The 22,977-nt window shown below is 42.2% G+C and overlaps 2 protein-coding genes across 2 annotated transcripts in view; one reads left to right on the top strand and one right to left on the bottom strand.

The window, feature by feature from the left end:
- dclre1a (DNA cross-link repair 1A (PSO2 homolog, S. cerevisiae)) overlaps positions 1-12,476 on the bottom strand; it is a 29,227-nt gene extending 16,751 nt beyond the window's left edge. The window contains exons 1-5 of the mRNA XM_084325792.1: positions 11,419-12,476; positions 4,638-6,017; positions 4,165-4,298; positions 3,455-3,573; positions 1,292-1,435 (exon numbers count right to left, since the gene is read on the bottom strand). Of these exons, the coding sequence (XP_084181918.1) occupies positions 1,292-1,435; positions 3,455-3,573; positions 4,165-4,298; positions 4,638-6,017; positions 11,419-12,187 (2,546 nt within the window). The 5' untranslated portion in view covers positions 12,188-12,476. The remainder of the gene's footprint in view (positions 1-1,291; positions 1,436-3,454; positions 3,574-4,164; positions 4,299-4,637; positions 6,018-11,418) is intronic.
- A 300-nt stretch (positions 12,477-12,776) lies between these two features.
- nhlrc2 (NHL repeat containing 2) overlaps positions 12,777-22,977 on the top strand; it is a 32,684-nt gene continuing 22,483 nt past the window's right edge. Inside the window, exons 1-4 of the mRNA XM_084326497.1 lie at positions 12,777-12,944; positions 13,983-14,135; positions 17,445-17,494; positions 18,684-19,089. Of these exons, the coding sequence (XP_084182623.1) occupies positions 12,788-12,944; positions 13,983-14,135; positions 17,445-17,494; positions 18,684-19,089 (766 nt within the window). The 5' untranslated portion in view covers positions 12,777-12,787. The remainder of the gene's footprint in view (positions 12,945-13,982; positions 14,136-17,444; positions 17,495-18,683; positions 19,090-22,977) is intronic.

Here is a 22,977-nt window from a genome sequence, read left to right as displayed (position 1 = left end):
GAGACACAGAGACATTATAGAGACACAGGAACATTATAGAGACACAGGGACATTATAGAGACACAGGGACATTATAGAGACACAGAGACATTATAGAGACAGAGACATTATAGACACAGAGACATTATAGAGACACAGAGACATTATAGAGACAGATACATTATAGAGACACAGAGACATTATAGAGACACAGGGACATTATAGAGACACAGGGACATTATAGAGACACAGAGACATTATAGAGACACAGGGACATTATAGAGACACAGGGACATTATAGAGACACAGAGACATTATAGAGACACAGGGACATTATAGAGACACAGGGACATTATAGAGACACAGGGACATTATAGAGACACAGGGACATTATAGAGACACAGGGACATTATAGAGACACAGAGACATTATAGAGACACAGGGACATTATAGAGACACAGGGACATTATAGAGACACAGAGACATTATAGAGACACAGAGACATTATAGACACAGGGACATTATAGAGACACAGAGACATTATAGAGACACAGGGACATTATAGAGACACAGGGACATTAAAGACACAGGGACATTATAGACACAGGGACATTATAGACACAGAGACATTATAGAGACACAGAGACATTATAGAGACACAGGGACATTATAGAGACACAGAGACATTATACAGACACAGGGACATTATAGAGACACAGAGACATTATAGAGACAGGGACATTATAGAGACAGGGACATTATAGAGACACAGAGACATTATAGAGACACAGAGACATTATAGAGACACAGGGACATTATAGAGACAGGGACATTATAGAGACAGGGACATTATAGAGACACAGGGACATTATAGAGACACAGAGACATTATAGAGACAGGGACATTATAGAGACAGGGACATTATAGAGACACAGAGACATTATAGAGACACAGGAACATTATAGAGACAGGGACATTATAGAGACACAGGGACATTATAGAGACAGGGACATTATAGAGACAGGGACATTATAGAGACACAGAGACATTATAGAGACACAGGGACATTATAGAGACAGGGACATTATAGAGACAGGGACATTATAGAGACACAGAGACATTATAGAGACACAGGGACATTATAGAGACACAGGGACATTATAGAGACACAGGGACATTATAGAGACACAGGAACATTATAGAGACACAGGGACATTATAGAGACACAGGGACATTATACAGTCTAGGGACATTATACAGGCAGTTGGGGTGTGGTGAAATGCAGGAGTGTGTGTGTGTGTGTGTGACTGACGTGGTGTCCAGGTAGAGGGTCTGCACCCTGCAGCTCAGCAGCTCCGGGTACGTCTCCATGGAGGGATCGGCACGAAAGTCTCCTGTATGAAGCACCGTCTGGCCATCAGCCAGCAGCAACAACAACATGGCAGCTCCTGGACAACTGAGAGAGAGAGAACAGAAAAAGAGGGGGATATAATATTCTGTTTGTTTCAAGTGCCATTTAGCATAAAATAAATATGCAGCAAATAATCATAACATAGCAAAGCCCAAGAGGCAACAACAGATATTATTTATCCATATTGAGCTGCTAAATGTAACATTACTCAGTGGTATGAGTACTCACACAGTGTACTGTCAACTTTACTCTTATGAAGGTTGACTAAAACATCCCCCGTTTTTTAAGCATTAAAACCAAATGATGGACCTCAATGCATCGCACATGTAATTCCAACCTCACATGGGGAAGAGAGGGTCATAAAAATGCTCACCTACTATGCTAATATGGTGACAGGAGGAGGAGACAGGAGGAGGAGACAGGAGGAGGAGACAAGCAGGAGACAGGAGGAGGAGACAGGAGGAGGAGACAGGAGGAGGAGACAGGAGGAGGAGACAGGAGGAGGAGACAGGAGGAGGAGACAGGAAGGAGGAGACAGGAGGAGGAGACAGGAGGAGGAGACAGGAGGAGGAGACAGGAAGGAGGAGACAGGAGGAGGAGAAAGGAGGAGGAGACAGGAGGAGACAGGAGGAGGAGACAGGAGGAGACAGGAGGAGGAGACAGGAAGGAGGAGACAGGAGGAGACAGGAGGAGGAGACAGGAGGAGGAGACAGGAGGAGGAGACAGGAAGGAGGAGACAGGAGGAGGAGACAGGAGGAGGAGACAGGAGGAGGAGACAGGAGGAGGAGACAGGAGGAGGAGACAGGAGGAGGAGACAGGAGGAGGAGACAGGAAGGAGGAGACAGGAGGAGACAGGAGGAGGAGACAGGAGGAGGAGACAGGAGGAGGAGACAGGAAGGAGGAGACAGGAGGAGGAGACAGGAGGAGACAAGAAGGAGGAGACAGGAAGGAGGAGACAGGAAGGAGGAGACAGGAGGAGGAGACAGGCAGGAGGAGACAGGAGGAGGAGACAGGAGGAGACAGGAGGAGGAGACAGGAAGGAGGAGACAGGAGGAGACAGTCAGGAGGAGACAGGAAGGAGGAGACAGGAGGAGACAGGCAGGAGGAGACAGGCAGGAGGAGACAGGAGGAGACAGTCAGGAGGAGACAGGAAGGAGGAGACAGGCAGGAGGAGGCAGGAGGAGACAGGAAGGAGGAGACAGGAAGGAGGAGACAGGAGGAGACAGTCAGGAGGAGACAGGAAGGAGGAGACAGGAGGAGACAGTCAGGAGGAGACAGGAAGGAGGAGGCAGGAGGAGACAGGCAGGAGGAGACAGGCAGGAGGAGACAGGCAGGAGGAGACAGGAGGAGACAGTCAGGAGGAGACAGGAAGGAGGAGACAGGCAGGAGGAGGCAGGAGGAGACAGGAAGGAGGAGACAGGCAGGAGGAGACAGTCAGGAGGAGACAGGAGGAGACAGGAAGGAGGAGGCAGGAGGAGACAGGCAGGAGGAGACAGGAAGGAGGAGGCAGGAGGAGACAGGAGGAGACAGGAAGGAGGAGGCAGGAGGAGACAGGAGGAGACAGGCAGGAGGAGACAGGAAGGAGACAGGAGGAGGAGACAGGAGGAGACAGGAAGGAGGAGACAGGAAGGAGGAGGCAGGAGGAGACAGGAGGAGACAGGCAGGAGGAGACAGGAAGGAGACAGGAGGAGGAGACAGGAGGAGACAGGAAGGAGGAGACAGGAAGGAGGAGGCAGGAGGAGACAGGAGGAGACAGGAAGGAGGAGGCAGGAGGAGACAGGCAGGAGGAGACAGGAAGGAGGAGACAGGAAGGAGGAGACAGGAAGGAGGAGACAGGCAGGAGGAGACAGGAGGAGACAGGAGGAGACAGTCAGGAGGAGACAGGCAGGAGGAGACAGTCAGGAGACAGGAGGAGACAGGAGGAGGAGACAGTCAGGAGGAGACAGGAGGAGGAGACAGACAGGCAGGAGGAGACAGGAGGAGGAGACAGGAGGAGACAGGAGGAGACAGGCAGGAGGAGACAGGAGGAGACAGTCAGGAGGAGACAGGCAGGAGGTGACTCACTGGTTGGCCTCCAACAAGGTGACCCTGACTCCCTCCACTGTGACGGGCAGGTTCATGGGCAGGATGTGGACATACTCCTCTGAGACCTTCAGCTTGGTCTTCACCAGGTTCCCAGTGATCTGAGGGAGAAGGGTCATAACTGTCAGGTTTCCAGTGATCTGCTGGAGAAGGGTCATAACTGTCAGGTTTCCAGTGATCTGCTGGAGAAGGGTCATAACTGTCAGGTTCCCAGTGATCTGCGGGAGAAGGGTCATAACTGTCAGGTTCCCAGTGATCTGCTGGAGAAGGGTCATAACTGTCAGGTTTCCGTGATCTGCTGGAGAAGAGCCATAACTGTCAGGTTTCCGTGATCTGCTGGAGAAGGGTCATAACTGTCAGGTTTCCGTGATCTGAGGGAGAAGGGTAACTGTAAACCAAACCCATATTTCAAGTCTTTCCCCACACAGACGTTCTACTGTCAAACATCTCTGCCCAAAGAGGAAGTGTGCTACTTACATATACATTACATATAGGGAGCGTCAACAATATGTAATTCCTCAGCAATCAAACTTGTCAATGACATGAACGTATAGGTATAAGGCTTCACAGTGGCGTCTCTCAGTCTAAAAGCCATTGGAAGAAGTTTAGGAATCTTTTCTTCTTCCCGGAAGCCCATTTTCACGACACCTCAATGTTGGTAAAGTCAAGTGTGAGCCGTTCACTAGACGTACCCTGTTGCAGTAGATGTGGAACTTGGAGGTCCTCTTCAGCCCTACATAGTGGTCTGAGTGGAAGTGAGTGAGGAAGTATGCAGAGATGCCCTCAACCTCACCGTACTGAAAGGCGTCGACAGCAATCTTTGTGCCTGAACACAAATAAATAAATACACATAAAAAGAACACCAACATCAAATCACACTCTAGGGCCTAGGCTGTAGGAAATGTATGTGGATATAACGGCATCAATCTGTGGAATGTATTAAATCAATATTAATTCAAATTAATGTGGTTTGACCTGGTGCAATTCTAATGCTGATGATTGAATAGCCCAAGTCCTGTCACTGTGTTTATTATGTTTTAAAAGTATTGAAATGAATCAAACTATGGTCAAAGATGTTATGATGCACTGATTGAATCGTTGCCTCATCAGAGTTAAATGGTTCGTTTTAGGGTTTCAGTGTTGCATCATTCTCTCATCCACTGACCTGGAATCTTCTTGTAGAACGGACACCGCTTTGGTTCCCCAGATTCTCCGTCCACCCCCCACCTGTTCCACCTTCGCCTGCCTCCTCCTCCTCCTCCTCCTCCTCTTCCTCTACCACCCCGAGCAGCATTCGTTGCATGGCTGACCTCTACGGTCCGTCTGTCAGTTGAGGTCTCTGTGTCACCACCACCACCACCCCTGTGTTTCCTTTGCCAGCCTCCTCTCTGCGCCCCTCTCTTTCCTGAGCTGTCCCCAGACAGAGAGCCTTGAGGCCGGGTGTTCCGTTCACATGATTCACCCTCAGCCTCTTTCCCCTTCTCCTTTAGGGGCTTAAGGCCGAAAAACACCCCGATGTCTAACTGCTTGAGACTTCCGGCTTGGCTCTCCTGGCTCTTGCGAGGCGCCATAGCCGGAGACGGCTTTGCTTGGGTAACGGAGTCTTGAGATGAAGACACTTGACGAAGGGTAGAAGTTCCCTCCGTCAAGATGCTGTTTTCATTCAAGCTTTTGGAATGCAAGTTGTTGGAAGTGGAAAGGGTTTCTCGCAGGCGTTCTAAAACTTTACTCTGCTGGGATTGCAGACCAGGCTTGCTAGGACTGATGGTGTTGGTGACTTGCCCATGCTCTTCCTTCTCAGAGCTGGGTGTGTTTCTAGCAGCTGTAGAGGTAGCAGGCTGACCGATGACTAATGATATTATTGACCCAACCTGTGTGTTGGAGGAAGCTGAAGAGTGTTCTCTCATGAGCGCAGTCTTCGCTTCACAGTGCTCCGCGAAGTCATCAAACAGCTCATGGTCGCTGGAGAAAGCGTCGCTGAACAGAAGCGGCGAGTCTTCGCTCTCGTGGGCTTTTCCAAGTTCATCCCCGTTGACCTCAAACTCAGTAGGGAACTCTGAGAGCGGAGAGTAGGATATTTCATCGTCGTTGTAGGGGGAGAGTTCAGCTTTGACAAAACCTCCTTCAAAGGCTTGGCCTCCACTGTCCACTTTGGGGGAGGGTGACGAGACGTCTGCTTTACTTTCTTGGGAGGCGGACCTGAGACCTTTGACAGTGGGCGACCAGCCTTTCCTTTTCTTCACATCTCTAGGACCGGGAGAGCGTAGTAACAGGAGGGCATTCTTAGGCTTAGTAGGGGTCGTTTCACCGCGCAGCGTGCCGCTACCGGACGAGGCCGAGAGATCCTTGTTCTGTGAGCTTTCTGAAATGGAGCTGGCCGTGTCATTGGTCAGCGGCCCTGCAGAGCAGCTGAGGCTGGTCTCCCGCTCTTGAGACGGAACAGGTAGGACTGTGTCTGTGGCTCGGCTGTGGGCTAGCAGCGCGTGGCTGTATCTCTTGTAGTGGCTGGGAACGTTAGAGGAGCAGCGGAGGCCGTCAGGGCACTCTGTATCAAGATGAAAAAAGAAAACGTTGGTGTAGCAGACATAACATTCATTATATTTTAGAGGTGTAGCAGACATAACATTCATTATATTTTAGAGGTGTAGCAGACATAACATTCATTATATTTTAGGGGTGTAGAATAACATGCATTATATTTTAGGGGTGTAGAATAACATGCATTATATTTTAGATGTAACATAACATGCATTATATTTTAGATGTAACATAACATGCATTATATTTTAGATGTAACATAACATTCATTATATTTTAGAGATGTAACATAACATTCATTATATTTTAGAGATGTAACATAACATTCATTATATTTTAGCGGTAACATAACATGCATTATATTTTAGATGTAACATAACATTCATTATATTTTAGAGATGTAACATAACATTCATTATATTTTAGAGATGTAACATAACATTCATTATATTTTAGAGATGTAACATAACATGCATTATATTTTAGAGATGTAACATAACATTCATTATATTTTAGAGATGTAACATAACATTCATTATATTTTAGAGATGTAACATAACATTCATTATATTTTAGAGATGTAACATAACATTCATTATATTTTAGATGTAACATAACATGCATTATATTTTAGATGTAACATACCATTCATTATATTTTAGAGATGTAACATAACATTCATTATATTTTAGAGATGTAACATAACATGCATTATATTTTAGAGATGTAACATAACATTCATTATATTTTAGAGATGTAACATAACATTCATTATATTTTAGAGATGTAACATAACATGCATTATATTTTAGAGATGTAACATAACATTCATTATATTTTAGAGATGTAACATAACATTCATTATATTTTAGAGATGTAACATAACATTCATTATATTTTAGAGATGTAACATAACATGCATTATATTTTAGATGTAACATAACATGCATTATATTTTAGAGATGTAACATAACATTCATTATATTTTAGAGACGTAACATAACATGCATTATATTTTAGAGATGTAACATAACATTCATTATATTTTAGAGACGTAACATAACATGCATTATATTTTAGAGATGTAACATAACATTCATTATATTTTAGAGATGTAACATAACATGCATTATATTTTAGAGATGTAACATAAGATTCATTATATTTTAGAGACGTAACATAACATGCATTATATTTTAGATGTAACATAACATTCATTATATTTTAGAGATGTAGCATAACATTCATTATATTTTAGATGTAACATAACATGCATTATATTTTAGATGTAACATAACATTCATTATATTTTAGAGATGTAACATAACATTCATTATATTTTAGAGATGTAACATAACATTCATTATATTTTAGCGGTAACATAACATGCATTATATTTTAGATGTAAAATAACATTCATTATATTTTAGAGATGTAACATAACATGCATTATATTTTAGATGTAACATAACATTCATTATATTTTAGAGATGTAACATAACATTCATTATATTTTAGATGTAACATAACATTCATTATATTTTAGAGATGTAACATAACATTCATTATATTTTAGATGTAACATAACATGCATTATATTTTAGAGATGTAACATAACATTCATTCTATTTTAGAGATGTAACATAACATTCATTCTATTTTAGAGATGTAACATAACATTCATTCTATTTTAGAGATGTAACATAACATTCATTATATTTTAGAGATGTAACATAACATTCATTATATTTTAGATGTAACATAACATGCATATTATTTTAGATGTAACATAACATTCATTATATTTTAGAGATGTAACATAACATTCATTATATTTTAGATGTAACATAACATTCATTATATTTTAGAGATGTAACATAACATTCATTATATTTTAGAGATGTAACATAACATTCATTCTATTTTAGAGATGTAACATAACATTCATTATATTTTAGAGATGTAACATAACATGCATTATATTTTAGAGATGTAACATAACATTCATTATATTTTAGAGACGTAACATAACATGCATTATATTTTAGATGTAACATAACATTCATTATATTTTAGAGATGTAGCATAACATTCATTATATTTTAGATGTAACATAACATGCATTATATTTTAGATGTAACATAACATTCATTATATTTTAGAGATGTAACATAACATTCATTATATTTTAGAGATGTAACATAACATTCATTATATTTTAGCGGTAACATAACATGCATTATATTTTAGCGATGTAACATAACATTCATTATATTTTAGATGTAACATAACATTCATTATATTTTAGATATAACATAACATTCATTATATTTTAGAGATGTAACATAACATTCATTATATTTTAGAGATGTAACATAACATTCATTATATTTTAGATGTAACATAACATGCATTATATTTTAGAGATGTAACATAACATTCATTCTATTTGAGATGTAACATAACATGCATATTATTTTAGATGTAACATAACATTCATTATATTTTAGAGATGTAACATAACATTCATTATATTTTAGATGTAACATAACATTCATTATATTTTAGAGATGTAACATAACATTCATTATATTTTAGAGATGTAACATAACATTCATTCTATTTTAGAGATGTAACATAACATTCATTATATTTTAGAGATGTAACATAACATGCATTATATTTTAGATGTAACATAACATTCATTATATTTTAGAGATGTAACATAACATTCATTATATTTTAGAGATGTAACATAACATTCATTATATTTTAGCGGTAACATAACATGCATTATATTTTAGCGATGTAACATAACATTCATTATATTTTAGATGTAACATAACATTCATTATATTTTAGATATAACATAACATTCATTATATTTTAGAGATGTAACATAACATTCATTATATTTTAGAGATGTAACATAACATTCATTATATTTTAGATGTAACATAACATGCATTATATTTTAGAGATGTAACATAACATTCATTCTATTTGAGATGTAACATAACATTCATTCTATTTTACACTCTCTACGCCTGTACGTGTGGGGCGGGGTGGGGGTAACTGTACATTGGATTATCGACGAAACCTTACTTGGTCCCAAGAAGAGGGTCTCATGTATTATTGGGTTTAATAGGACATTTATTGTACATTGGAGGGGGTTGCGTTAGGACATTTACAGGGGCCAGTTTCGAATTGCAGTCTCTCGTAGGTGCTCTTTGAGAGTGGTTTTGAAAGTGGGTAGTGATTCACATTCCTTTACAGCTGTGGGTAGGGCGGTCCACATTGATGTGGCATAATTGCTAAACGTGTTTAGTCCCTTGTTTGAGTCGAATCTGGGTTTAACATGATTTGTGGAGCTCCCTCTGGTGTTGTGGTCGTGGTATTCACAATTTGCATAAATTAGGAACAGTAGCAGCAACACCACAGCTCACTGGGAGGGGGGGGATACTAAGGGTACCGTTTACCTCCACCATCTGTTCTCTCCCCTCCAGGTAGGATTGCATCCAGCTCACTGATAGACTATCAAAACCAATTGCTTTTAGCTTGTCAATCAGAATGGAGTGATTGACAGTGTCGAAGGCCTTTTGTAGGTCCAGCATGACCATGCCGCAGTATTTGCCCACGTCCACCTCTTGTTTGATGTAGTCGTTCAAATAGAGAAGGCATGTGTCAGTGGAGTGGGATGTTCTGAAGCCAGATTGGAATTCGTAGATTAGATTTTTTTCCGCAAGGTACTTTTCGACCTGTTCGTATACTATTTTTTCCATGACTTTCGAGATGGAGGTAAGGATAGAAACAGGGCGGTAGTTGCCTGGGTCTAATTTGCTGCCCTGTTTGTGCAGGGGTGTTACTCCCGCAATTTTGAAGTCTTTGTCCCTGTTTTATGGAGAGGTTTATTATGTGTGTGATGACTGGGGTGATGGCGGAATTTGGAGGGGATATTGTCATGGCCAGTGGCCTTGTTAGGTTGGAGGGTGCTCAGTTTTTTGAGTACCTCAGCTGTTGTTACCATTTCTAGTTTGAAATCGTCTTTGCGGACCCCTAGGTTATTGTAGTAGGCTATGATGTGTTCTACCCCAAAATGCCCTGAGTGGGAGGGTAGTTTGTTTACCAGTGTTGTGGCTATGTTTGTGAAGAAAATGTTTAAGTAATTGGCTACATCCAGCTTGTCTGTGATGAGCGTGTTGTCCGTCTTTATGTTTATGTTTGAAAATCTGGTTTCGAGTTTTTTACTACAGCCTAGTTGATTATTGAGTAATTTCCAAAGTTCACGTGGTTTGTTTTTGTTTTCCTCAGTTTTGTCATTGATGAAATTCTTTTTTTGCAGTTTTGATCATGGAGTTTACGTCATTTCTTAGTCCGTTTCTTTCCAGTTTGAGTTCAGTCACGTGGGCTTGGAGTTCACTGCTCAAGCTTTTGGTAAGCTTTGACTAACTTTTACAAAACACAAGCATTTTTTTGTCTCTGGTTTTCATAGAGGCCAATATTTCGGAGTGCATCCACGGCTCTGCATGATTTTTTACCCTGGTGGTTCTTAGGGGGGCCATGTTGTTTAGTATTGTTGAAAATTTGGTTTTGAAACCAAGCCATGTTTCTTCAACCAGTGTACCATTGAGCTCATCTGACCAGTCCAGGCTCTCCAGTTCAAGGGTAAAGGCCTCGCTAGAGTAGGTTTTGAGGTCTCTAGATGTGACTGTTTTGTGACAGCCGGCCTTTTGTTTTAGCTTTTTGCGGGTACAGAATATCATATAATGATCACTTAACCTGCATGCTATAACCCCTTTATTGGAGATCTTGGACTTGTCAGAGGTCAGGATGAGGTCAATGGTAGTCTGAGTTGATTCACATACACGTGTGGGTTGGGTGATCAGCAAATCACAAAACCTATTGAAGGATTTGAAGACGGGTGCATCTTTTTGTTGCATATCCGTGTTCCAATCCCCAATAAGAATATTTTCTGCATCCTCAGCTCCAGCTAAGCACACATCCAGCGTATCATAAAAGCCATTTTGATCTGGCGGTCTGTACTAAATTGTGCCGACTAGAACAGATTTAGCCCTTTCAAATAGAATTTCCAGAAAAGTAAACAGATTATGTCTTTTCTGCATAAGGAAACCATACCTTTATGGCCACGTTCAGCTTCGTTTCCATGGACACAGTGAATTTTCAGTTCTATAACTATACTATAAAACTATAAAATATGGGAAGGACAATAATATAATATTATTTATTCAATATGTTAAGGAAATAATATGAGTATAGGTAGCACCAGTTAGTTTACTTCCTGTTTGGGCAGAGAAGTTTGACGGTAAAACGCAAGTGGAACATCGTCCAACTCTCTGCGTAGGAGAACACAATAAGGCACAAGTCTACACACATGACACATGGCCTACCTTTAATTTTGGCCATAACAGGACTGTCAAGACATTCAGCTACATGCCATCTTTCAGACTGCACCAGCAAAATAGAGAACGGCATCTGACATATAGGGCAGAAATCACCAGGAGATGCTCTCTCTTCTTCAACAGGGTCAGATGCGAATAAATCCTTTGTTTGACTTGTCTGTGAACTGAGAGACTGTGTCCATAGCTTGCTAGGCTCCTCTTTATACTGACTAGGAACATTTACAGGTGAATTACTGGAGTTAGAAGTGTCTCTCCTGACAGTGTCTCTGGGGTTAGAAGTCTCTCTCCTGACAGTGTCTCTGGAGTTAGAAGTGTCTCTCTTGACAGTGTCTCTGGAGTTAGAAGTGTCTCTCTTGACGGTGTCTCTGGAGTTAGAAGTGTCTCTCTTGATGGTGTCTCTGGAGTTAGAAGTGTCTCTCTTGATGGTGTCTCTGGAGGTAGAAGTGTCTCTCTTGACAGTGTCTCTGGAGGTAGAAGTGTCTCTCTTGACTGTGTCTCTGGGGTTAGAAATGACTCTCTTGACAATGTCTCTGGAGGTAGAAGTGTCTCTCTTGACAGTGTCTCTCTTGACAGTGTCTCTGGCGGTAGAAGTGTCTCTCTTGACAGTGTCTCTCTTGACAGTGTCTCTGGCGGTAGAAGTGTCTCTCTTGACTACTGTGCATCTTCTCTTTGCCGCAGGACAAGGTTCCTGTCGTTTCTTTTTGTTAAGCGGCTTGTATTCCCAAATGTCACTTTCAGAGTCGTCATTCTGTGCCATTTGGAGTAGGGTGTGATGTCACACAATGCAGCTGTGGGGAAACTCCACCGTAAGAATCAAACATGTGTGACGTCAAGTATAAAGTCTGGAGCTGCTCCACTGACAATGAATGGGAGGCAGTTCTGAAACAGAAAACGTACCTATGAACTCAGAACATTCCCAGTGGTGGTCAAATGTATTATTTAAAATACATTTACATGTATGACCAAATATATTGCAACATATCCCCATGTATCTGCAAATAAAAACAAAACATTCCCCTCAATAAAAATGTTAAATTCCGTGCATTAGCTTCTGCAACAGCATAAAATACTAGCAGGAGGCTAGGAGGCTGGAGCTACGAAGAAGAGCTCTCCTTCTGCAGTGAACAACACAGCAGTGACAGCAGCACTTTCCAGTTTAACCTCAACTACTTTATCTTTACCAACATTAAATATAGTCTAGTAAAATGTCACACCTGCAAACAATGTAATGTGTTTCTAACTCTGGACGAAACACGACATGCCTTCATTGTTTGTCAAAATCCTTTTTTATTTTGTATTTTGTCGAAATAGCTGATTCGCTACTTCCGGTTTCTACAGACCGGTTGTTGTGGTAAAGATGGCGTCCAGCCTCTCTGCCTTGTTTCACACTCAGAGTCAACTAGACTGCGATCTGGACGACGCTGCGACGCAGCAGGATAAACAACAACTCGTGGACCAGTATTTAAAAAAGCTCGACGAGCGAGAGGATCTGAAGATACCGGATTTCGAGCCAGGTTGGACCCGTTTAGACCCGCTTACACCAAGCAGCTACATAACCCAGGGAGTACAGGGAGACTATAGCAGAAGGAAGGGTCGACACGTCAGAACCAAGGCAACCATAAAAGAAGGAAGGGAGACAAAATAAGTCAGTAGCGTGAACCCAGTTCGGCCGACATTGAGTTGAATGGGATCAACCATCTCATCGTTTATGACTTGCCATTTAAACAGGTTATTACCTCGGATGTCAGAAACAATTTGTTGTATTGTTTACTAGCTAATGTTTGATATATTGGCAGAGCATAGAACGCCGGTATTCTGACGTGTTGACCCTTCCTTCTTTTATGGTGTCCCTGCTCTTGTAGTCTGACAGCAGCACACGGAAATAAGTTTGGAATCCAACCAGAGTGCAAAACTGCAAATGTAACAGTAAAGTTACAAAAAATATTAATATACAATGTACATGTGATTAAACTGGGTATTAGATATATAAATGAGTAATAGTGCTAAGCAGTTGTACTGTGTACAGAGTTGCAGTATTAATATGTAAAGTGACAGGTATAAAGACACTATGGTAGTAAGTCATACTGGCCAGCAGCGTAACTAGTTTGTAACTTTGTTTACATTTTTAGTTAGTTAAGTTTTAGTTTTGGTCTGATCTTGGTAGAGCCTGAGGTGTGGCCAGCAGTAGCAGCAACCCCTCCCCCTGTCCCCACTAAACTCCAACCCACACATCAGATCAAAACAAAACATTTAAACAAAGTTCCCCAAGTGATACTCTTTTGCCTGTAGGTCACTGTTTGATGCTATTACAGATTCTACCTTTAAAGGCCCAAACAGTGATCCAAACATGAACAAATAAGACATCGAAATGGAGACATGTTTTCTTTCATACTTCATACATGTGCTGCAGGTCTGCAGTGTCTAAACACTAAACATACATGTGCTGCAGATCTACAGTGACTAAACATACATGTGCTGCAGGTCTACAGTGACTAAACATACATGTGCTGCAGGTCTACAGTGTCTAAACACTAAACATACATGTGCTGCAGGTCTGCAGTGGCTGAACACGGAGGCTCCTCTGACCTTCAACAAGGAGCTGTCTGGCAAAGTGGTGCTTCTGGACTTTTTCACCTACTGCTGTATCAACTGCCTGCACATCCTGCCTGATATACACCGGCTGGAGCAGCAACATTCTGTCAAAGGTACACACACACACACACACACACACACACACACTGTTCTTGTTGATGAGGCTCACTGCAGAGGGGTAGAAGCTGTTCTTGTTGATGAGGCTCACTGCAGAGGGGTAGAAGCTGTTCTTGTTGATGAGGCTCACTGCAGAGGGGTAGAAGCTGTTCTTGTTGATGAGGCTCACTGCAGAGGGGTAGAAGCTGTTCTTGTTGATCATGCTCACTGCAAAGGAAGCTGTTCTTGTTGACGAGGCTCACTGCAGAGGAAGCTGTTCTTGTTGATGAGGCTCACTGCAGGGGGGTAGAAGGCAAGCTGTGCTCCTAGTATCTCCCACTGTCTGAAGCGGAGCGTTTGATCCCGGACATGAATATACGTCACACAGCATCAGACTTAACAACCGAATAGGGACATGCTACCATATCATTTCATTGACACAACACAAGGATTCAATGACACTGGTGGTCATATTCAAACTCATTACCTCTCAATAACTAAACTAAATGAATGTGTGCAAAACTGTTTAGAGCTTTTGTATGTGTGTGAGATTATGTGCAAAATAAATTAGCATTGTTCTTTGTGAAGCGCTCCTTTAATAGCTGATAAGGAAATTCTAGATGCTTGGTGCAATAAGATAAGATATTCCTTTATTGATCTCTTGGGGGAATTCAGGCTTCATAGCAGCATGGTGGGGAGGGGAGGTACAGGTATGGTAGGGTAATAGTAGAAAGACATATTATAGGCAATAGAATTTGATCTGAATATAAAAATAAACAAAGGTGTAGGGTCTGTATGCCTGTTATGTTATACGTTACAATAATAAATATATATATATATATATTATCTTAATATGAGTAAGAGTGAAAGTAAACCGTATACACAAGGTACCCTAACTGGTATGATGCAACTGGCATGATTAGGTTATGTCATGGGCATTAAACGTAGTGTAATAATAACACGGTGTGTTTGCGTGTGCGTGCGTGTGTGTGAGAGGGTCAGTTGGAGCCTCCAGACTATGGGAACATAGTTCAATAAGGCTGCTATATCCAGCCTTCTGTCCCCTTTCTGTCCCGCGTCCGCTCTTATCTATACTGTCGAGTGATGGCAACTAAAAATACCACTCCATTCTCAGTGAGTAGAGGACCACATCTTGTGCCCTGTTATACTCTGCTCTGCCCCTAGCTTATTATAGCCTGTCCATGTAAAGCAAACTCACATCCTGTCACTAACCCTGGAAAAGGAGCATTTGAGGAAACTTGAGTAAGAGAGATGAGATAAGATAAGATATTAGTTTATTGATCCCCTTGGGGAAATCCTGGCATCATAGCACCATGGGGGAGGGGGGAGGGGAGGTACAGGTATGGGCAGGGTAATAGTACATAGACATAAATATAGGCAATACAATCTGAATATAAAAATACAAGAATATAAATAAACAGTGTAAACTATATTATTAATATAATTAACTAATAAACGGCATACACAAGGTAAAGGTGAGGGTCTGGACCCTAACTAGCATGATATACACAAGGTGAGGGTCTGTACCCTAACTAGCATGATATACACAAGGTGAGGGTCTGTACCCTAACTGGCATGATATACATCATACGTTACAAATATAAAACCTACCTACCTACTCCTTTTGCGTTTGCCAGGCTTTGGATCCACCCCCTTCACCACCACTACGAACATACACTCAGAGACACTCAGAGACGTACAGAGACACACAGAGATGTACACGGAGACACACAGAGACGTACAGAGACACACACACCCTATCTCACTGACTCTATCTCTGGCACAGCTGTGGGTACATTCTGTACTTCTTCCCCCAGGCCATCAGAACACTGAACACTGATCTCTCCACAGTCACACAAGCACACATGAACACACACACACGCACACCACACATCCTGCACTCTCTCACACACAAACACACTACAGGTCACAAAAAAAAAAACGATGTTTTTGTATAGTTATAGTATAACTGTATATTGTATAGTAGTGTATATAGGACTCATTACCTTTTAATTTGTAAGCTTAGCATTGTATTGTATTTTATCTTCGTACTTTTGATCATGTCTATTTTATTATCTATTCTATTTTATTCTATTATTTGTATTTTTCGCACAATCAAGGCGGGCATGGCCACCTTCATTTCACTACATGTCTCGTGTATGTATGTGATGAAGAAATCTCTGGAATCATGAATCTTGTATGCTGCTCTGACCATAGAGGTGTGGGAGCAAAGCCCCCCCCCCCTTGCTCGCCCCCCCGCCCCCCTCCATCACCAGTCAAAGCCCCCCATCCTGGCAGCAATGGGCGCTAGTGGGCAGGGTGGTAGAGCACACTGTCTGTGATTAGAGGTAATACTGGTTCTGTTAGGAAAGTCATGACAAGAAGTGTTGCTCTTTATGAAGCTCTTTATCAAGCTCTTTATGAAGCTCTTTATGAAGCTCTTGATTAAACTCTTTATGAAGCTCTTGTAACAAAGTACAAAGTCGATAGTTATACATACCTGTACTTTCTCTGGTACAATAAACAAATCAAGAGCAGATTGGAATACAGTATATAGATTAATTGAATAAATAATTTCCATCTCATGATCGCTACTCAGGAAGTGGCCGATAACCACCTCAGAGGAAGTCATTGATCAAGATGGAAAGACTGGGAGTGCGGTCAGACTGACTAAAGGCTACACACTTTATTCAATATATCAGATAACGTTTTTAAAAACAACAACATAAAGATTAAAGATCCCCTCCACTCAAAAATGTAATTTTTTTTTAAATTATGGTTAATTCCTCTTGGAGGCATGCCTTTGACTATACAGATAGTTATTTATGATTAACTCCTCTCCTTCATTCTCCTCTCTTTTTCATTCTCCTTTTCCGTTCTCTCTTTTTCATTCTCCTTTTTTATTCTCCTCTTTTCCATTCTCCTCTTTTTCATTATCTTCTCTTTTCCATTATCCTCTCTTTATCATTATCCTCTCTTTCATTATTCTCTCTATTTCATTATCCTCTCTTTTTCATTCTCTCTTTTTCATTCTCCTCTCTTTCATTCTCTTCTCTTTTCCATTTTCCTCTCTTTTCCATTCTACTCTCTTTTCCATTCTACTCTCTTTTCCATTTTCTCTTGATCATTATCCTCTCTTTCATTCTCCTTTTTCATTCTACTCTCTTTTCCATTTTCTCTTTTTCATTCTCCTCTCTTTCATTCTCCTTTTTCATTCTCCTCTCTTTCATTCTCCTCTCTTTCATTCTCCTCTCTTTTTCATTCTCCTCTCTTTTTATTCTCCTATTTTCCATTGTCCTTTCCAGATGGTCTGGTTATTGTCGGAGTCCACTCAGCCAAATTCCCCAATGAAAAGGTACGTGTGAATATTGCAGTTTCACCAGAGCGATGGTGGCCTATTGATTGATTGATTGATTGAAAAGTTTATTAACAGATTGCAGAATGGGTACAGTACAGTACAGCTCAATACATACAATTGTTAAGGGGATGCAGACCAGAGAAAGACTTTCATCTTGTTTACATCAGGGTCCCCCATTTTCAATTCATCATAACATATATGACATACATGACATACAGATAGACAGTACTGCTACATCTATACATTTATGACATATCAGATTTGCAAATACAGTACTGTTTGTGATACAAAAGTGTCCAGAAAAGGAGTGTATATACATTTGGCGTAGAAACTGTACATTGGAGGAGGTTGGATGGGTGGGGTGGGGTTGGGTGGGTTGGGTGAGGGCTGTACATTGGAGGTGGGGGGGGGGGGGGGGTTGGGTAGGGGACACACACACATTTTACACTGTACATTGGAATACTGACAAAGCCTTACTTGGTCATTTACTGTACAACTAGGTTAGGACATTTGTAGGGGCCAGTTTCGAATTGCAGTCTCACGTAGGTGTTTTTTGAGAGTGTTTTTGAAAGTGGGTAGTGATTCACATTCCTTTACAGCTTTAGGTAGGGCGTTCCACATTGATGTGGCATAATTGCGAAACGTGTTTAGTCCCTTGTTTGAGCCGAATCTGGGTTTTACATGATTTGTGGAGAGGTTCTGGGCAGGGGAAGTGAATGAAGCGCTCTCAGATCCCAACTGTTGAAGTTCACTTGAGCAAGGCATTTAACCCCCAACTGCTCCAGTGGAGATGGTCGGTGGTCAACACTAAAGAACATGCCTGCTCAGCAAACTAAAGGTGAAAGTACACTTGGAAAGAAGTAGACACTATGTCTGGTGGAGACACTACCAATGTAAATGTGCTCTGAAAGTAATTCTGGAACATTAACAGACATGATTGACAACGGACCACAGCGGGAGAGAGGATCAAAAGAAAACACTGAAATGAGGGAAATTATTTCATTTATTTTGTCTGTCTACATTTGAAAGCCATCGCAGCAGTGCAAATCATGTTCTCTGTTTGAGTTGACTGTTGAGTTCAACAGAGTGCTATAATGTTAATCATCAGTCTCACTGTATTTCACACAGTGTTGTTGTAAATAAGAGCTTCACTGAAAACATATTTCCCTCAACTTCTTCGTCACAGGTCCTGGACAACGTGCGCAGCGCGGTGCTCCGATACGACATCCGGCACCCGGTGGTGAACGACAGCGAGGCCCGTCTGTGGCAGGACCTGGAGGTGGCCTGCTGGCCCACGCTGGTGGTCCTGGGGCCGCGCGCCAACCTGCTGTTCTCCCTGGTGGGCGAGGGCCACCGCGACAGGCTGCCGCTCTTCGTGGACGCGGCCCTTCGCCACTACGGCGAGCAGGGCCTCCTGAAGGAGCACGGGGTCGGGACCAAGCTCTACCGAGACTCCCTGCCCCCCTCCGTCCTCTCCTTCCCCGGGAAGGTGGCGGTGGACCGGGACACGAAGAGGCTGGTGGTAGCAGACACGGGACACCACCGCGTGCTGGTGATATCCTCCACCGGCCAGGTGCTGCACAGTGTTGGAGGTAAAGCATGAAGCCTTTCTATATCTGTAGCCTATAGCCTCAGCATGAAGCCTTTCTATAGCTGTAGCCTATAGCCTCAGCATGAAGCCTTTCTATATCTGTAGCCTATAGCCTCAGCATGAAGCCTTTCTATATCTGTAGCCTATAGCCTCAGCATGAAGCCTTTCTATATCTGTAGCCTATAGCCTCAGCATGAAGCCTTTCTATATCTGTAGCCTATAGCCTCAGCATGAAGCCTTTCTATATCTGTAGCCTATAGCCTCAGCATGAAGCCTTTCTATATCTGTAGCCTATAGCCTCAGCATGACGCCTTTCTATATCTGTAGCCTATAGCCTCAGCATGAAGCCTTTCTTCTAGCTCTGGCTTGTTGCTTGCGTTCGCCATACTATGAGGCCAGTGTTTCCCCTAGGATTTCTTTCAGGGGGGGTGGTAGGCCCCCAAAATTACTAGTGTTTTCGCGGGGCGCGCGTGTCACGGATACGTGGTGTCAACAGTGTCGTCATAGACGCGCACAGTAAGGCGGTTGTTAGTATCGGTGCATTTCTCTACACTGAGCTGAAATGAAACGATTGCACATAAATTAGGTAAATAAAGATTAACAAGGTGATTGATTGAATGAAAATGTTATTAACAGATTGCAGAATGGGTACAATACAGTACGGCTCAATACACACAATTGTTAACACATTGGTCACCAAAATCGCTTTACAGCGTTATTGCCCGCCATGCGTTGAATGCCAACATCGCTGTACAGCGTTTTTTAGATCAACATTTCATTTTTTCGCCATGGCATTCATAATTCATCCACCCAACCCCCGGTGCCCTAGCGGGACCCTGAATGAGACTGCAACGCCTCAATACCGCCGCCTGGTGGATGGTCGGGCGAGTTACACTCTCAACACCGGATGTTGTCATCGGTGCGTCAAGGAAATTCCTCCGGCAGTCACATCTCGTTACGGGACTCCTGACAAACACTGGCGTGCATATGGATCGCTGCCATAACGCAATAATCGATATGATTTCGGCGTTTATTGCGCCATACAAACCGGAAATGGATCTCTAGGAGATCGGCGTCGAATAATTGGGATCTTTCTCCTCCAGTCTCATCAGCGAACGGTAAGAGGCAACTAACGTTACTTTCAGCTTGATTGTTTATTCATTTCACTGCAAACAGTCTGATCAATATATCAACCCATAGTAAATAAAGCCGTTACTGACGATCAAGGAATTATAAACGACCCCCCCCCCCTTTCCTCCACGCATGATGAAGCATAATGTATACCGATCATATACATTTGAATTTTTTAATATAGCGTGTATAGGAGAGAAGCGCCAATCGATAATCTATATATGCTTCAGGGCCTATAACTACTGTTTTTGGAATTACAGCAGAAAAGATTAAAAACATACTTATATTCTAGAAGGTATTAACACAACAATGTATGAATGAAAAAATATAACGTTCCCACATCCTGAACGATAGATAATCGATGTTGAATGGGCCATAGTAATGTCAATATAGCAATACAATTTAAAAAGTTATAGCCCTGCAAAGAAGGTAAACATCTCCATAGGCTTTTAACGGTGTCAGAGAGTGGTATAAGATGGGCACAATACCTGGTGCCTAATGTGTTAAGGGGATGCAGACCAGAGAAAGACTTTCGCCTTGTTTACATCAGGGTCCCCCATTTTGTAAGCACCGTGCAATCCATTCTTTGTGGATCTAGCCCTGTCTCCGTACACCGTGCCGCACCACCGTTTTAATGTCTTGATTGAGATTGATTTATATGAAAACCAATTTATGTATAATTTAGCTAGCTCGCCAACGTCACTGTGATTAAAGCAAACTTTAAACAAAAATGTATTAAAAAAAGGAAAAATAAAATATTTTGTTTTTTAAATATTTTTGTATTATAATTTTTTCTGGGGGGGAAACACTGGAGGCTATGCTAAATTACAGGTAATCTCTCAATGGTGTGCGTGGGCTGAACAAACAACATCCGGCCCTTTGCACACGTTATATTTTGGGGGTGAACTTGGGAGTTTTGAATTAAGTTCCGTACAGAAAAAAAAAAAGTTCTTCACATGCGTTCCGTTAGCGGTTAAAGTAACGTTGTATTCGTTCGGTACACACTAACGGCGACCAAAGGTCCCATATTGAAATGGTTCGGTATGAATACGTGTACCGTTACACCCCTAGTAGGTAGTAGTATAGACATATTAGCATAGTAGGTAGTAGTGTTGTCAAAAATATCGAAGTATCGATACATATCGATACTGAATATTTAAAACGGCTTCGATACTCATTTCCCGAAGTACCGATACTTTCTGCAGTATCGGTACCTACTACCAGCTGGCTTGCTCCCGCAAGTTGTTGACAGACAGACGCGCTGCCAGAGCGCCCTTCCGCCTCCTCCTCCTCCTCGCTCAGAGCAACAGACACAAGCTGCTACAGCCTCCTCGAGTCCTCCCCCCTCACAGCCGGGCAGCGCAGCCCTGTCTTCAGTTTGTAAACAACGCTATTATTAGCTAACGTTAGCTGTCGTGGCTATCGTTCTGGGAGCTAACGTTAGTAGTACTAGGCTGGTGCGTGCGGGCTAACTGGCTATCGTTCTGGCAGCTAACGTTAGTAGTACTAGGCTGGTGCGGGCTAACTGGCTATCGTTCTGGGAGCTAATGTTAGTAGTACTAGGCTGGTGCGGGCTAACTGGCTATCGTTCTGGGAGCTAACGTTAGTAGTACTAGGCTGGTGCGGGCTAACTGGCTATCGTTCTGGGAGCTAACGTTAGTAGTACTAGGCTGGTGCAGCCTAACTGGCTATCGTTCCGTGATTTGTTTACTTGGTAACACGGGTTGCTAAGGAATTTAGGTTCGAGGTTGAAGAAAGTGCACTTTAGCTGTCGTTCCTCCGTTAGCTTAATGCTAGCTAGCTGGCCACCTATTACTTCATGGAAACAGAGTAACGTCAAGCCGAGCCCACTACACCAGTACACACATGAACTCGACACAACTACCCCGTTTCCAACGTTAGGTCTAGCGGAGCCGGAGCCCATCCTACACCAGTACACACATGAACTCGACACAACGTTACCCCGCCTCCATGAAGTGTCTAATTAGCAGCAATGTTGTTGAAAATGTAACGTTAATAAATGCTCCGAGCATAGCTCCGGAGAACTCTCTCTCTCTCTCTCTCTCTCTCTCTCTCTCTCTCTCTGGGTCATAACTAGAAAGGTGCGCTCAGTAGAGCCACTCTCTTTCTCTCTCTCTCTCTGATCTAAAGATAAACAAAGGGTTTTAAAAGTGTATTTATCTTCTCGTATAGTACCAGAGAGAAGCTGAGGAGAATCAACCAGCAACAAAAGCAAAATTTGTTAAAAAAAAAAATTATTATTATAATAAAAGAAAAATTATTATTATTTTTTTTTTGGTATTGAAAGTATCGAAAGTATCGATACTTTTCAAGGTATCGTATCGAAGTCGAAATTCCAGTATCGTGACAACACTAGTAGGTAGTAATATAGGCACGGTAGATTACTTATTCCCTGTTCACAGCTGGAGGGTTAAACAGCACAGTGACTGTTAGAGACACAGCTGGAGGGTTAAACAGCACAGTGACTGTTAGAGACACAGCTGGAGGGTTAAACAGCACAGTGACTGTTAGAGACACAGCTGGAGGGTTAAACAGCACAGTGACTGTTGGAGACACAGCTGGAGGGTTAAACAGTACAGTGACTGTTAGAGACACAGCTGGAGGGTTAAACAGTACAGTGACTGTTAGAGACACAGCTGGAGGGTTAAACGGCACAGTGACTGTTAGAGACACAGCTGGAGGGTTAAACAGCACAGTGACTGTTAGAGACACAGCTGGAGGGTTAAACAGCACAGTG

The sequence above is a fragment of the Notolepis coatsorum genome (genome assembly GCF_963971535.1).
Source record: "Notolepis coatsorum genome assembly, chromosome: 12".
NCBI classification, from domain to species: Eukaryota; Metazoa; Chordata; class Actinopteri; order Aulopiformes; family Paralepididae; genus Notolepis; species Notolepis coatsorum.
Note: the sequence above shows the minus strand (reverse complement) of the source record. Positions and strands in the feature narration are given on the sequence as shown.